The sequence below is a fragment of the Mesoplodon mirus genome, assembly GCF_964341445.2.
Source record: "Mesoplodon mirus genome assembly, chromosome: 15".
Taxonomy (NCBI): domain Eukaryota; kingdom Metazoa; phylum Chordata; class Mammalia; order Artiodactyla; family Ziphiidae; genus Mesoplodon; species Mesoplodon mirus.
Window position 1 is genome coordinate 12382852 of NC_138991.1, and position 17117 is coordinate 12399968.

Below are 17117 nucleotides of genomic sequence, written 5' to 3' on the forward strand. Positions count from 1 at the left end.
GGGGGGAGGAAAGTGAATGAAGGGAATTTTACTTAAAAAAATTGAAACCCACAATTAATATTCTCCCATTAATAATTATAATAGTTAAACATAAAGACCAAATTTTACCACCAATACCTGCCACAAGAAGAAACTAACCCAAAACTTGATATACATTATCAAGTTTGATATAAATAATGGCTTGATATACATTAATTACTACATTAAAAGCAGCTTTACTTTTTAAAACTTTATTGATTTACCACCTGATTAAAGCATGGGATATTTATTTTAACAGTATTATACATAATATTTTTACATAGAAAACTTTACATAGCATTTCATATTATATAATTCTGCTTATTCTTTCAAAAATGTATACATCCATTGGGCAAGGAATGCTTTTCATTAAATTACCAATATTAAATGCACTTAATCATTGTGTATAGATTAAACAAAAGTAGCTATTAACTAACTTTTAGGCATTTTTAAGGAGGTAAAACATACATCTGCACATAAAGAAATATTTGATGCAAATATGCAGATAAAATTTTTTAAAAATTAGAACACTGAGAAAAACTACACTTTTGATGAGTGTCTTTTTTTGAGAGCAAGGATTTCCATATATAGTCATTCTTTTAAATATTCAGCTTTGGTTTCTTTGTTTCCCAAACTACAAAGCTGCCGACAGCAAAACTCCAAGATTTCACATGAGTTCAAGCTATATCTACTTAACACAAATACTAAAACAGAATTCAGAAAATGCAGTATTAAGGATCCAGCTTCTATTTAAACCAATACCCATTTGCATCATAACAACAAACGTCTGAATGAGATGGCCATACTTGCATGTCAGCAGGTTCCTTTAATAACTATGAAGACTACTAAATGTAGAGCCATAATCACAAAAGAATGACAAGAAAGTTTAGGTTTTTTTTTTTTTTTTTCATTTTGTACAAAAGTCACCTCTCAGAGGAAAATGTTGTTGCCAGATATTATTATACAAGTTCCATTATGTATGTTCTTTGCTTGTATGTGAGGAGTAACAGGGAAAAGGTGTATTTGACTCTAAAGATGCATATTAGAAATAAAATTTCCCATCCACCGTTTGTTGTTAAGATGCCAAAGCTGGTGATCTCCCTAAAGGACAGTGAAGAAAAACAAAGCTGCTCAAAGCAGCAGTACTGTAACGAACAAAAACTTCTCCAGAGACTCAGCACAAAAGAGCAACACTTAAAGCATGCTGAGAAAGAAATAAGGCCTTGGAAATGTGTCGCTCTTCTCCATAACCCTGTGGATGAATGGCCCCTGGCCCAGTGCTGCAGGGCCACACACACCCCTTTCACTGGTGTGTGAGTGGCACAAGCCACGTTCACCGTGAGCTAGAAGAGCTTCATCACAAAAGAGGACCTAGGCCGAATGGCTTCCTATTGAATTAAGGGACTTCCTCTGTACGTCACTGTCCACCGACAAGAAAAATCACCCTAAATGGTTTTACATCCAGTTTCTAAAAGGTCCATGCTGGACCAATTCAAATGCCTTACTCAGAATATAGAATCTTTTAAAAAACACAGCTGAAAAGAAATTCAAACCTGAATGTTTCGGCAAGTGACAAAACGCGCTTACACGTTTCCTACTCTGCGAGAGGGGGCAAAAATGAAAGAGAAGGCAGGAACACATGGGCGAAGTCTTGCAGTCACATTCAGTGAAGAAAACGTCCCATGAGAACCTCAGAAGGAAAGGAAAAATCTCTACCTAGGGACGCAACTGGACAGAAAATGTAAGTATGAACAAACCCGCATGCTCCCCATTTATACCTTTAGTGCAAATGTCAATGGAGACGGCTGACTTGCGGAGGCTGTGACCACCACAGTACCAGCGAGGACGTCTCAGCATGTGGGGTCCATGCTTCAGAGTAAAGATGTAATGGATTCCAGGACCAGGACGTCAAACGTGCTAACATTTTCCATTCACAGTAAAATATTTAGCAGGTCCTTTCCTGCTAAATTCCATAGCCCCTCTTCTCTCATGTATGCAAATAACGTAAAAACCTAAACCTGCTCTTTTTTTTTCTTTGGTAGAGAAATTAAAACACTTTTGAGGAAAGAAGAAAGTAGACAGAGTACTACTGCTGGCCAAAACCAAACATTGCTCAAGGCTGTTAGAACACAAAAAATGTAAGAAATCAGTCTCTTAGTAAACAAAAGCACCAGAAATCCTTCTCTATAAAGAAAAACTATCAGATTGTTTAGATAGGTTCCCAACTTACTAACTTCTAAGGCACCAGAGTCGACATCAATACAACCCAATTTACAGGACTACAGGGCGTAGGGAGCAGTCTCCATGTGTTAATAACCCTGCAACGCTTCTAACGCTGAGTGCTGCTCTCGGTGAGCAGGGATGAGAGGGCAGAGACGAAGCCTGTGTTCTTTCTCACCGACTCAGAATAAAATTCAGCTCCCAAATCTACTGCTTGCAGACCTCGGGCTGTATTCCTAGACCGCCAGCTTTTACACAAGCTGCACCAGAACTCAGTTCTACTGCAGCTGAGAGTATTGCGCCGTCATTAACGTGATAGGGACCCCAGAATCTAACCCTTCCAAAGAACTCAGCTCCTTGGTTCAAATTAACGGAAGCACTGAACACAGGCCACCTCCTGCCAAGGTCACGGTGAGCTGTGCTGGCCCACAACAGCACAGGTCTGCTCGGGTTCAACCCATGACACGTGGCTGGGGGAGGCTCACAGGAGCCACCCTTCTCACGCAGAGCCCCCAGCCCCTCTCTCTGGGGGGACCTTGCGTGGGGACTGTGCCCAAGCAGGGACACTAACCACTGGTACACTCACTATCCCGAGGTACAAAGAAAAGGGTTCCTCAGATATAAATTAATTCTCTTAAATTACTACTTCACTTTTGTTACTGCTTCATATATTAGATGGACAATGTATTCTGGAAATTTTAATACCCCTCCACAAATACTTACTTCATTGAAGACTAATCATCTTCATTCAATTGTTGACTTTTTCCTATAGACTTTTTCTCCCCCTGTTACTAAAACAGGGAGAGCCAGGAGGCACTACATTTGTTTTTTAAACCTTGCAAGCTCTTAATTCTAACTTAATTACTAAACTCTGCCTTCAATCAAATCCTCAGTAATCTTTTTTGTCAAATGCTTTAAAAATCACCCAGACGTTAACAAATGAAACAGAAAAAAAAAAAAACCCCAAAAAAACCAACCCTTTTCCCCCTACCTTTCCCCAAACTAATATAACTACAGTTGACTCACAACTGACAAAAACACTCAAACTTCTCTAGCACACTCAAACAACAAAAGATCCCAGCGTATTTTAGGTGGCACTCAGCCGTTACAAGAAATTTTATTAACGTACTTTCTAATAATCACAAACCTATACAGCTATGCTCAGTATCTTCAAGGAGAGCGACTTCCTCTGACAGAACATCTACAGCCAATCGTGGGACTTTGCTTGAGAATGACGGCAAGTGCAATGACAGATATGACAGGCAGTTCAATCGGTAAAGTGGAATGACAGATGAGACAGACTCCCCACCTACTGTGTTAACTGGGTGCGCAACAGTTTAGGGAAATACCACAACGCCTCAGTCGGGGACTCTGACAGAACCATCTTTATCCAGGCCATTCTGAGCTCCAGGATGCCGACTTTCTATGGTCTGACCCTTCCCGAGATGTGCCAGGCAGAGGCGGCGTGGTGACAGTGCTGCAGAGCTGCAGCAGTGGCCCGGAGGGGCCAGGGCTACCATACTGGTGACGGGGTCCCTGGTACCTGGGATGGCTCTTCTGGAATCCATATCTTATACACAACACCTATCCTTAGGAAGAACTTCCGCAGAACTGCTCGGAGCTCAGGAATCAGGTCAAACTGCATAATTTCACACAAGTAGGGGTAGTACCTTGAAGCATGTGCTTTAAACTTGAGGTGGGAGAAACAGAGAGAGAGAAAATTAGACATGGAACTATTTTTTGGCACTAGTTTTTCAAAAGTATTCATCTCACCCTGGAACTTCTTGCAAATAATATTGGTGTTTTTTCGGGCTATTAGAAAGTAGGTGCAAAAAATCTGTAAATTAAAACTTCTTTTAATTATATTTAACTCCTAACACAAACTATTTGGGGACAACCTTGCTACCAAAGTCAACTTTCATTTTAATAAATCAAGTTTCCAGTTCTAAACCAGTGTTTCACAATCTCAACCCTCCCTTCCAACAAAGCCACACTGAAAATCACGGTAGCTGTTTAACAGCAACCTGCCTGGCTTCAACTTCAGCCTTTCTCCGCTGGGGCTCTTTGAGAGAAAAAGCCCCAATAACCCCAGGCACCCACTGTTTGTATTTAATTAACTTCTCTCCCATGCATCTAGAATGGTGCTAGTTATGTCACCATCCTTGGAAGAATGAGGAAAGTAGTTACTTCAAAGTCTCAATGAAAAGCCAACCCAAATCCCAGTGGAGACATTACTTGTTTATACCTTTTCATCGTTTATTTTGAGGGTTTTTGTTAGAAGTAACAACAGGAGACTTGTCCAGGCCTCCCGATGGCTTTCAGAGTTCACCGTGATGAAATAGGCCAGTGCCTCGCTGCACACACTAGAAGAATCAGAGAGGGGGTGTGGGGGGCGATGTCAAATGAAAGAGGAATATCTCACATTCCACTGGAGTGAAGAACTCTTTATTCTTTTATTATTCATTTATTTTTTAAAAATCTTTTGGCTGCGCTGTGCAGCGTGTGGGATCTTAGTTCCCCAACCAGGGACTGAACCCATGGCCCCTGCTGGAAGCACGGAGTCTTAACCACTGGACCGTCAGGGAAGTCCCAAGAACTCTTCATTCTTGTAATGAGTATTTAGTGAACACCTGCTCTGGCTGTGCCATCTTGAACAAATCCCTGAGCCTCAGTTTTCTCAGCTGTAAAATAGGAATAAATAACTGTACCAAACTCAAGGGGCTGCTGTGAAGATGAAATGAAGCAAGTACATTAAACGTTAGCCCAGCACAGGCCTGGCACGTGGCTGGGGCTCAATCAGGGTGTGCAGCACAATCAGCACACGAGCCTGTTACCCACAGTTAACCATGAACTTTCTTTTCCCACATCGCACACAACGGCCATTTTTAAAACATGTTGTGCTAAAAACATTTATGTATCTCCTTTAGAGAAACTTTACGAGACTACGTAGGTAGTTCTCTTTTGGGCTTGATGTAAATGGAAATGAGCTGCTGATGTCCTCTTTAATTAATTCATTTTTCAGTTTATGACTTGTCATATATTCTCATTGCAAGACGACTGAAAAGTGCAAAAAATTACAGAAGAGAAAAAAATTCCCATAATTCCGTCATCCTAAGAGACACATAACAATATTCTGGAATAGGAAATATTCCAGTTTGTCTGTGATTTTTAAAAAACATTACTGAAAAATCACAAGTATATATGGTTTTACAGCCTGCTTTTTTGTGGTGAAACTTGTATTATGAGCATGTTCCCACATCAAGGAAAATTATTTTTTAAAAACTTCATTTTAAAAAAAAATTTATTTTTTGGGGGCCACGCTGTGCAGTCTGTGGGATCTCAGTTCCCTGACCAGGGATTGAACCTGGGCCACGGCAGTGAAAGCCCGGAATCCTAACCACTAGGCCACCAGGGAACTCCCCAAAACTTCATTTTTAAAGGCTGCATAATATTCTATCATAGGATATACCACAATGTAGTTATCCATTCCACAGTTGAGCTGCTTTAAGTGTTTTCTCTTTATAAGTAAGTCTGCAATGAATGTTCTGTGTGGGAATCCTGATTCCCTAACAGTGGATTACTGAGTCAAAGAAAGAGACTGAACACTTTAAGGCTCTTGATATATATATAATGCCCCCTGATTTCCAGAAATTGGAGAGTGAGTGTCTTTATCTCGTGTTTGCCAGCACTGCATGTTAATGTTTTCAAATCTTAAAGGAGCGAAAGGAGGCTTAGACACAGCATCTTGCTCACAGTTGCCCAAGAAACTGGGTGGCAAAGATCTAGTTCTTTGCAGGGGGCTCTCTCAATGCCATCCACTGCCGGCCCACTGCTGCATTTCCACACAAAGTAAGTACATCCTGGTACCCACACGATTCTAATATGTTCCTCTTGGGAAGAAGGGATGGTGGGATGTTAGAGCTGACAATGCTCTAAAGAGGACCCAGTCAGGACTTCAATCCAGGCTGGATGACTCTGAGCTCAGAGCACTTTTCCCTGCCTATGTTTCTGTGCTTTAAACAATGTTGAATGGAAGAAATGAGGCTCTGCCCTCTTCAGGGCATTAAGAAAAGTGAAATAGAAGAACCAGATAGGATGAAAAACAAAAAGGAAAACAGCTGGTGAGGGTGTCAGCATATAGGTATTTTTCTACTGCTCTTTTCAAATCACAGTATTGTTATGAAGCATCTGTGTTTTACAGGTAAGAAATTTAATCAGAAATCATTCTTCTTACGTTAAAAGTCGCTGCTGTATTTCTTCCCAGGAATCCCTGCGGTTCTCATCGACATACATTCGAAACAGGATCCTCAAACAACAGGCCAGGCTGCTGGTTTCTTGTTTTAGAAGGTTGGGTTTAGACTTGCCCTTAAAACCTGGAGATCAGATATAGTCATATAAATAGTGCACACTTCCAGGGTAATGCTGAGAAATCACATGGGAAACTAATTGAGTTACTTTAGGAAATACTGAAAGATCTCACATTTTTAATATGGCTCAATTGTGATACCAGATGAGGCAGCCCTGACATCTCATCCTCCCCACAAGATACACTTTGCTCAACACCCTGAGCTGTTCTCCATTCAGACTCTGCTCACTGGCTGGTGAAGCCATTCATTTCATCTTCTCAAGTATAAAAGCTCTTAAGAATTCTAGAATGTCTCTGACTTGTTAGATTTTTTTCACAAACCACATATAAGAACACGTTTTGTTTTTGGTTTTTTTTGAGAACCAACATGATAATTATTTTATTTTTCTAGCCTTCCAAATTAGACCCTCCATTAGAGCATTTTATCATTTGAAAATAAGGACCACTGCCCTAGATGAAAACTGCACAGCAATTCCTGAAATAGCTCCTCAGTGCGTCTCTGTCATCTCTTCTCCCTCTGCCAATCCATCCCACACACACCAGCCAGAACAATCTTCCATAAGTATCCTTTTCTTTGTATCTCATCCCTGAAGAACACGTTTTCTTAAACAAAGCAATACCAATCTGCCACAGAGATGTGTAAAACCACTCTTATACGCAAAATCTTTTTTTTTTTGGCTGCTCCACACAGCATGTGGGATCTTAGTTCCCCGACCAGGGATTGAGCCTGTGCCCCCTGCAGTAGAAGTGCAGAGTCCTAACCACTGGACCACCAGGGAAGTCCCTAAGCAAAATCTTATTATAGGCAAAAACATAAAGACATAAAACACCTAGATAGTTTAAAGCTATAGAGAAAAATGACATTTTAAAATTATGGATTAAAACAGGCATTTGGGTGGAAAATTCAAGTAATGGTAACAATACAAGAATTATATAAAGTATCACTTTTGTACACAGTTCACAAAATGAGACTCCTACCTACCATCACCCCTGCACATACATGTGTGTCTACACGCACACACACATCACTCACTTCCAGGACTTATATATTTATTTGTACAGGTGGGAGAGAAAACCCCTAAAAGCCTCAAAAAAATGTATGAATGCTTTTGTTGCTCCTAGATGACACTTTTTACATCATCATACTTAACTTTACATACATACATACATTTATTTACTTATTTATTTATTTAGGCTGCGCCGGGTCTTAGTTGAGGCATGTGGAATCTTTTAGTTGTGGCATGTGGGCTTCTTAGTTGTGACATGCAGACTCTTAGTTGCGGCATGCATGTGGGATCTAGTTCCCCAGCGAGGGACTGAACCCGGGCCCCCTGCATTGGGAGTGCGGAGGCTTAGCCACTGGACCACCAGGGAAGTCCCTAACTGTACAATCTTAACCTAATGTAAAATTTCTTGCCCTTGCTAGATCAATTAAACTCTACCAATTCATTTTTCCATCAAATACTTACTGAGAGTCTCCCGTGTGCCAGACAATATTCCTGGTACTAGGATGAAATTTCCCTTCTCTCTCCCTCAAGCATGAAATATCCGGTAAGTTATTCCAGCTGTGTGTATCACGCCAGGAATTTTCCAAAGGCTTTAATGTTTTAGGACGGTGACCAGTGTGACCACCTGTCCCATCTGCTGTGCTTCCTCCCTTACCTGCTCGCCACAGGACAGTCCGTTGCTCGTAATTGGAGTTGAAGGCCTTTGAGAATGAATGGGACTCCTGCAAGCAGTCTAAGAGCTTGAAGAGGTGCTGGGAAGACATGCACTTATACATGCCCTGGTCCTCTGTCTCTATATGGATATCTGCATCCAGCGTGTCTTGCTAGAGAGGGGAGGATAAGAGAGCTAAGTAAAGAAGATGGAATGGTTTTGGACACTGTGGTATCAGACAGAGATCATCATAACTCTCCAGAAGTCCTCCTCTCTATAAGGTACACTTCATTCCTCAATACCCTGAAATGTTTTCCATTTAGACTCTGCTCACTGGCTGGTGAAAGAATATGCTGAGCTCTTGCATGATGGCAGGCTTTGCTGGCCAGAGTTTCAGTTTTGTCAGTACTGCCTTCATTGCATGAACAGGAGTGTGTACTTCTCCAATTATTTCACTACAGGATTGCACTGTCCTCTTTTTATTTTATAAAGAAATTGGAAAATGAGAAAATCAAACTGTAGTGCATGTGATAGAAGGTGTGAGTCTCAAAACATACTCACTGAAAGAAACTGTTAAGCAAAGTCCAAGTGGCATCTTTAGCCTCATCAGGTGATTAATGAACTTTAATAAGATTGACAACTGTGTTTCAAATGTGAAGGGAAAAACCATAGAAATAGGTATGGAACACTAGAAACTTTTATTGAACATGTTGCCTAAAATAATTAGGGATTATTAGACATAATTAAGGATTTTATATTTGTTGAGCCCTCTAGGAATAGACCACAACCCTCCCTAGAAGCCAGAGGTTACAAAAGGGCAGAGTTTGCAATACTCCCCAAATTGATCTATAAATTCAATGTAATCCTTATCAAAATTCCAACTGACATATTTGTAGGAATTGACAAGCTGATCCTAAAATTCATATGGAGATGTAAATGACATGGAATAGCCAAAATAGTCTAGAAAAAAGAAGCACAAAGTTGGAAGACTCATACTTCCCTATTTCAAAACTTACTAAAAAACGACAGTAATCAAGACAGTGTGGTACTGGCATAAAGAGAGACATATAGATCAATGGAACAGAACTGAGAATCCAGAAATAAATCCTCATATTTATGGTCAAGAGATTTCCAACACGGCTATCAGAACAATTCAATGGGGAAAAAAACAGTCTTTACATCAAATGGTGCTGGGATAATTAAACATCTACATGCAAAAGAATGAAGGCAGACCCCCTATCTCCCATCATATACATAAATAAACTCAAAAATGGATCAGAGACCTAAATGTAAGAGCTAAAATTATGAAACTCTTAAAAGAAAATGTAGGCCTAAATCTTTGTGACCTTGAATTAGGCAATGTTTTCTTAGAAATAACTTTAAAAGTACAAGTAACTAAAGAAAAAATAGTAACTTGGACTTTATCAAAATTTAAAAGTTTTGTGCTTCAAAGGACACCATCAAGAAATTGAAAAGACAATGTACAAAATGGGAGAAAATAGGTGCAAATCATACATCTATCTGATAAGAGACTAATAACTAGAATATATAAAAACTCTTACAATTCAATGATAGAAAGATAAATAACCCAACTTAAAACCGGGCAAAGGATTTGAATAGACATTTCTCCAAAGATATACAAATGGCCAACAAGCACAAAAGATGCTCTACATCATTAGTCATTAGGGAAATGGAAATCAAAACCACAAAGAGATACTACTTCACACACATTGGGATGGTTATAATAATTAAAAAAAAAAAGACAATAACAACCACTGGTGAGGATGTGAAGAAATTGGAACCTTCATACATTGCTGATGGGAACGTAAAATAGTCTAGCTGCTCTGGAAAACAGTCTGGCAATTCCTCAAAAAAGGTAAACACTGAGTTACCATATGACCCAGCAATTCCACTCCTAGGTATATACTCAAGAGAATTAAAAACATATGTGCACATTAAAATTTGTATAAAAATGTTCACCGCAGCATTATTCATAATAGCCAGACAATGGACACAACCTAAATGTCCATCAACTGATGAATGGATAAACAAAATGTGGTACAGCCATACAATGGAATATTATTCAGCCATATATAAAAATGAAGTACTGATACATGCCACAATATGGATGAACCTGGAAAACATTATGCGAAGAGGCCACGCACAAAAGCTCACATATTATATGATTCCAGTAATATGAAATATCCGGAATCAGACAAATCCATAGAGACAGAAAATAGATTAATGGTTGCTAGGGCTGGGGCAAGGAGGGAGTGGGGAGTGACACTGATGGTTAGGGCGTTCCCTTTTGCAGTGGTAAAAATATTCTGGTGCAGACAAAGAGAATGGACTTGAGGACATGGGGAGGGGGAAGGGTAAGCCGAGACAAAGTGAGAGAGTGGCATGGACATATATACACTACCAAATGTAAAATAGATAGCTAGTGGGAATCAGCCGCATAGCACAAGGAGATCAGCTCAGTGCTTTCTGACCACCTAGAGGTGGGGGATAGGGAGGGTGGGAGGGAGACGCAAGAGGGAGGGGATATGTGGATATATGTATACATAAAGCTGATTCACTTTGTTATACAGCAGCAACTAACACAACAATGTAAAGCAATTATACTCTAATAAAGATGTTAAAAAATATTCTGGAATTAGATGGTGGGGATATTTGCACAACTCTGTGAATATACTAAAGCCACTGAATTGTATACTTAAAAAATAAAACCAAAAACCGAAAAAGGACAGCCTTTGTGCTGGATCTGGCCAACAGATGTATTTTGTTGATCAATAATTATAGTATCTAATAAACAAGAGATGCCCTATATGAGACAAATCTTGATTTCTGACTCCTCTTGAAAAACTGGAAGACCATCCCAGCTTGACCCACCTGACAGCAACTTGCCCCTGGAGCTGGAGGTGGCTGGGCTCTGGCGGGCCTCAAGCTTGGTGGTTCCCATTGTCCCACCAAGCCTGCCGCCCGCACTCACAGCATCTCCCAGCCCCTGAAGCACTTAAGTTTGCAACCCATGGTGTAAGGTTACTGTCCAACTTTTGGACAACAAATTCTGTTTCCAAGCAAACCATATATATAAAAGGTTGCACATAGAAAACAAAAAAGTGCACTTCCTGAAGGAAAAATTGGTACCTTTATCCACATATTTTCCCTCTCAGTGATTCATGGTTAAACTGTATATCAACTGTAAGGAATAGTCCCTGTGATTAATAACACATTTTTTTCAAAGCACCAAGGTGGGGGGTGGAGTCTGAGTAGTAGTATGCGGGTAAACTGGCTCTCGGTGAGGGTGGGGGGAGAAAATGCCTGATTTTTAGCGTTCGGTGATTTCGGTGGTGTAAAGACTCCCATCATGGCCAGTTTTAAGTTACTAGTACCCTGTCACTGAACGTGGGCCTGGGAGCAGTGAGCATGCCGGGCTCTTGCAAGCCAGTCTCACCAGGCTCCAGCACACCACTGCACCTGAACCACCTCTCCTCAGATGCCCTTCTTCAGGCCACTCTCACCTGGGCAGCAACCATGTGCTCTGCATCTTCCTTTTTGCTCGTCGCAGGGTAGAACACGATGTTGTCAATGGTCTGTATCAATTCCAACTGGACCACGCACTTGATGAGGAGGCTGGCAAACAGTTTCTGATCTATATTAGATGATAAAGATTAACCCTAATAATGATTCAGCCAGTACTGAATTCACTGAGCTCTGACTATGTGCCAGGCATGGTTCTTGATGCTGTGGCATTAACAGCATCCCTGCTCCCGTGACAGAGACAGACAGTAAACAAGCTACTTAAGTTAAGATGTAGTACGTTAAACGATGATGACATCAGGCAGGGATGGGGATATGGTAGGGACGGTGTCAAGGTGGGGATGCAAGTTTAAACAAGCTGGTCAGGAAAGGTTCTCTCTGAAAATGAGCTCCCTGAGCAAAGACCTGAAGACGGGGAGGGAGTCAGCGATGCAGGTCCCATGTCCTCTGGCACGTTCTTCTGCTGCCTGAAGGGTCACTCCTACAGACCAGCTCTGGACTGTGCTCTATCCACAGGAGGCTACAGGTTCCTGCGGTAGCTGGGAGCCGACTCTCCAAAGGGCTGAATCTCAGTCTTGAGGGGCGGGGGGTGGTGGTGGTGGGGGGAGGAGGGTGCGGCTTATTTAAGCTCTTAGTTCCTGGATCACTTTCTGTCTGCCCTGGAGGCAGTAGCTGCTTCCCACATTTTCTGCTTCCATAGCCCTCAGAGTCTTCTCCTACTTCTTTCAGTGGTTAGCCCTCTTTGACTAGTTAACAATTCCTTTTTTTAAAATTTTTTAAACTTTATTTTATTTTTTAAATTTTTCATTTATTTTTTTTTAACAATTCTTTATGTAGAATTTTCCCTGTCCACATTATTGGTGTGGTTTCTGCCTACTGATCAGACTCAGACTAATGTCTCATCTTCTCAATCCCTGGGCTCAGGGACAGCCCACGTCTGGCACTTTGTGTTGGCTGATTTGACTACAGTAAAAGTAGAGCTTCCTTTTCAACTTGTTAAAGAATCAGAATGTTGAAAATATTAAATAAACATTAAATAAAAACAAGGAGTTGGGTCATCTTCAAGCTTTTGAAAGCGACTGTGAAATTATATATATGCATATAAAAATTCTCCATGCAGAATTAGTTTTTTTTGGCCGCACCACAGGGCATGTGGGATCTTAGTTCCCCGACCAGGGGCTGAACCCATGGCCCCTGCAATGGAAAGGCAGAGTCTTAACTACTGGACCACCAGGAAATCCCCAGAATTAGTTTTAATGGAAAAAGTGTACAGTGGAATTGCAACAGATTTACATTTAATATATGCCAATTCAATGACACCATCTTGGACCAAAAAGAAAAAGAAAAAAACCAATACAAGTGGTGTAAGAGATTCTGCCTGCTGCTCTATTCACTGAGCTCATGCCCAGAAGGGAGGCTGAGATGGGAGCCTGGGAGAAACAAAGCACTGTTCCTTGGAGGAATGGCAGGGGTCTCAAGCCCCAGACATCTCTTAGAGCATAAACATCTTGCTGCACTCAGTGGTTCCATTTAAAGAAATGTCCACTTTCCCCTCCCACACAAGCCAACCCCTTTATTTGGGGCTGATGAGGAAACAGCTTCTCTCCTTGGACATTGGAGAGACACTGGCTATGCTGCAGACACAGAGGAGCAGCCCGTCAGTCTCCAACATGGCACCTCCTGAAAGGATTCCATATTTTTTGTGCCTTCGAAAGATAACAGTGACCACACCGGGCTTTGTCTAATGTGCTGCTTCAGAAGTTTAATGTCAGTGTGAACACCTACAAACTGGCATGTTGAGAAGAGGCTGAAACTGCTATGAAGAAAAATAATGGGGACCACAACTTTAAGAAGACCAGACTAATACCAGAAAAGTTCCAATTTCTCAGTCAGCCAAAAGGGTCTGAATCCCAACTCTACTACATATTGGCAAGTCATGTCATCTAAGGCCCAGTTCACTCAAATGTAAAACAGTACCGCCTCAAAGGGCAAGCATAAGGATCACATGAGAGTACACACATGGGACACACAGTGCTGTGCCTGGCTGAGAGCAACTGCGAAACCTATTTGTTTAAATGACAGGGAAACACACCATAAGCAACATTAAGAGAGAAATTAGTAAAAGTAATTTGAAACTCATATCCAGAAAAGGGATATCTAACACATAAAGAGCCCCCCACCCAAACCAATAAAAAGACAATAATCAATACAAAATGAACAAAGATTATGAATAGATAGCTCATCGAAATTGTTCTTAAACACATGAAAAACTGCTCAATTTCATTCATAATTAGAAAACTGCAAATTAAAACTACTCAAGAGATACCAAATAGCACCTACGTATTCCCAGAGATCATGTAAATAGGTACAACCTTAATAGGCAGCAATGTGGAATTATCTATCAAAATAGCAAATGCACTTTCTCTTTTAACCTAGCAATCTTTTTTTCTGGGAATTTACCGTACAGATAAACTCACAAATAACACATGTATTAGGTGATTCAATGCAGTATTGTTTATAACAGAAAAAGACTGGGAATAACATAAATGTCCAGGTAGGAACCAAATTAAGCAAATAATAGCACATCTACAACCTGGGGCAATGTACACAATAGTACAAAAGAGTGTGAAAGCACTTTAGGTACTGATTTTGAATGATCTATAAGCTATATTAAGTGAAAAAGGAATAATGCACAGTATCCTATAATTTGTATAAAAAGGAGTGGAGAATTCATATATAAACATAGATACAGGGGCTTCCCTGGTGGCGCAGTGGTTGAGAGTCCACCTGCCGATGCAGGGGACACGGGTTCGTGCCCCAGTCTGGGAAGATCCCACATGCCGCGGAGTTGCTGGGCCCGTGAGCCATGGCCGCTGAGCCTGCGCGTCCGGAGCCTGTGCTCCGCAGCGAGGGAGGCCACGGCAGTGAGAGGCCCGCATACCGCAAAAAAAAAAAAAAAAAAAAACAAAAAAACCATAGATACTGTATGCTTGCGTATGTGAATACGCATTTGCTTGCATATGAGCAAAATGTCTCTAGAAAGGTATATAAGAAACTGGTGACATTGGCTGCCATGAGGGAAGGGACAGGCAGACTGAGGCCCAGGGGTGAAAGAAAGGCTTATATCCTGTTTACCTTTCTGCACCTTCTGAATATTTGAATCATGTAAACATGCTACCTATTTTAAATAAATAAATAAATACCTACCTACATACATACATACAAAAAACAATAAAGAAAGTGGTCTTACTTGCATACGGTCTAGCTTTCCAGCTGTCATCGGTCGGGTTAGAGAGTTGGCTCTGGCCTCTCTCAGAGGCATTTTTATCTATGCTGCTTAAAGACTGGCGGTCCAGATCCACATCCTAGAAGTAAACCGGAGAGAAACACAATGTTCATTTCTCGGTCCACAATTCAGTACCTGGACAGAGATGAGCCTGTTTTAACACTGCTGGCCCAACTTGAATCTGTGTCTTGCTCAGCCTGAAGTATAAAAGTAGCACTTCTCAGAGGCTGCATGGGAGAGATTACAAATTTCAATTACTTCTCCCTCCCGTTAAAATTTCACATTTTCTGATTCCAACTTAGACGGCATTTCTCTACATTCTATGAGTTCATGATGAGTGTGACAAATTTTTAATGAGCTCAAGTTCAAAAATAAATGAGCACGGTAGCTAGGCTTTTTTTTTTTTTTTTAAAGTTAACAGCAGAAAGTTAAAAAACAGAGAATGTTTATATAATGTGCTTCATTTTTAAGTTGCTATATCCCAAATGCCTTTTAAAATCTAATGGCTTTATAGGTACTTGGAAATAGAAGCTAATTAGACAAACCCCCTTGTAAACCAAAGTATTTTAAAGTGACACGTGAATTAGAACTTTTTTATGGGGCCTTACACAAAAAATAAAAACTACTATTTCATTGGTGGAGAGGAAAGTGCTCCTTACATAGGAGGGCAATAAATAAGGATAATGACACCAAAGCGATATTTATAACAGTGAAACACCAGAACTGACGAGTGTCCAACAAGGGAAAATTTGTTAAATAAATTACAATAATGTGCAGCCACTGAAGAGGCTGTTCTCAGAGAATATTTAAGAATATGGAGGGACTTCTCTGGGGGTCCAGTGGTAAAGATGCCACACTTCCAATGCAGGGGGCGTGGGTTCAAACCCTGGTCAGGGAACTAAGCTCCCACATGCCATGCAGAGGGCCCCCCCAAAAGAAGGAACATGGAAAAATGCCCACAGTGGTGTTAAGTAATACATTATGTACAAAGTGAGCCCAAATTGCAAACATGTGGGTTGTGTGTGCTCAGTCACATAAATAAGAAACCAGAAGTGTTTTGTGGTTTTTATTGAGTGAAGTGACTTATTTCCTTAACACTTTTCTGTACCTTCTAAAAAGTATTTTAATGAACATAGTGCTTAGCTCTTAAAACCTTTTCTACTCACTTCCCAACAGAAAAGCACAAACCCTTCGGGCTGCTTAATTTTTTACTATAATATGTGATCAGAGAAAAGACAACTGAAAAAAAAAATCCTACCAAATGTTTTTCTGATGGATCTTCCTCCATTCCTACAGGTCTCCATGTCAGCAAACTAAAGGGAATGCAAGAGAAGGAAATGAATCAGTGTGAAGGGCAACCCGGAGCTTTAAAATAACCACTGAAAGTAGAAATAAACAGCAGTAATCACATTAACACTTACACATGTGGGATGGTTGTTTTGAAAATATCCAACATACAATTGCATGTTTTGTCCCAGACGTCAGAACTGAATTTCTCTCCATTGGATATTACTAAGTTTTCTAAGCAATTTGTACCTGATCGAGCCAATTGCTCATTATCTGCAAAATAAAACATCTATCATTAAACTTCAAATGCTGTTTTAATCCCAACCTGATTGCTGATGCTTCCTATCGTGAGGTAGAGACAATGCAACTTGTTTGGGCTTGTTGGCTTCTAATTAATGAAGCATTGGTACGGACGGTAAAATTTTCAGTTTTAAGTAGGCTATAAAGAGGCAGAATTATTTATCATGCTATATTGCTAGGGATGGAAGAAGGTCAACATTTTGCTACTTAATTAACTGGCTCCTTGTTCGAGAAATGGTAAAGTAACACAGAAAATATTAGACCAGTGTTTCTGAAAACTTAGTCACTCAAACATTACATTTCCCATTTTTGCTGTGTATCAACTGTTTTATCAGTTACTTGAAAACTGAGTACTCTTTGAAAAACTTAACTAAATTAAGCCTTGTCCTAAGCCAAGTCTATCTATGGGATCCAGGTCTAATGTGCTACGTGGGTATT

General features: G+C 40.5%; 1 protein-coding gene across 1 annotated transcript in view; it reads right to left on the reverse strand.

Annotated features, from left to right (window-relative positions):
- Positions 1-214: 214 nt before the first annotated feature.
- The window catches only part of ARFGEF2 (ARF guanine nucleotide exchange factor 2), a 100876-nt gene continuing 83973 nt past the window's right edge, over positions 215-17117 (reverse strand). The window contains exons 32-39 of the mRNA XM_082600589.1: positions 16514-16652; positions 16351-16405; positions 15057-15171; positions 11788-11918; positions 8267-8435; positions 6473-6611; positions 4484-4601; positions 215-3928 (exon numbers count right to left, since the gene is read on the reverse strand). Of these exons, the coding sequence (XP_082456715.1) occupies positions 3752-3928; positions 4484-4601; positions 6473-6611; positions 8267-8435; positions 11788-11918; positions 15057-15171; positions 16351-16405; positions 16514-16652 (1043 nt within the window). The 3' untranslated portion in view covers positions 215-3751. The remainder of the gene's footprint in view (positions 3929-4483; positions 4602-6472; positions 6612-8266; positions 8436-11787; positions 11919-15056; positions 15172-16350; positions 16406-16513; positions 16653-17117) is intronic.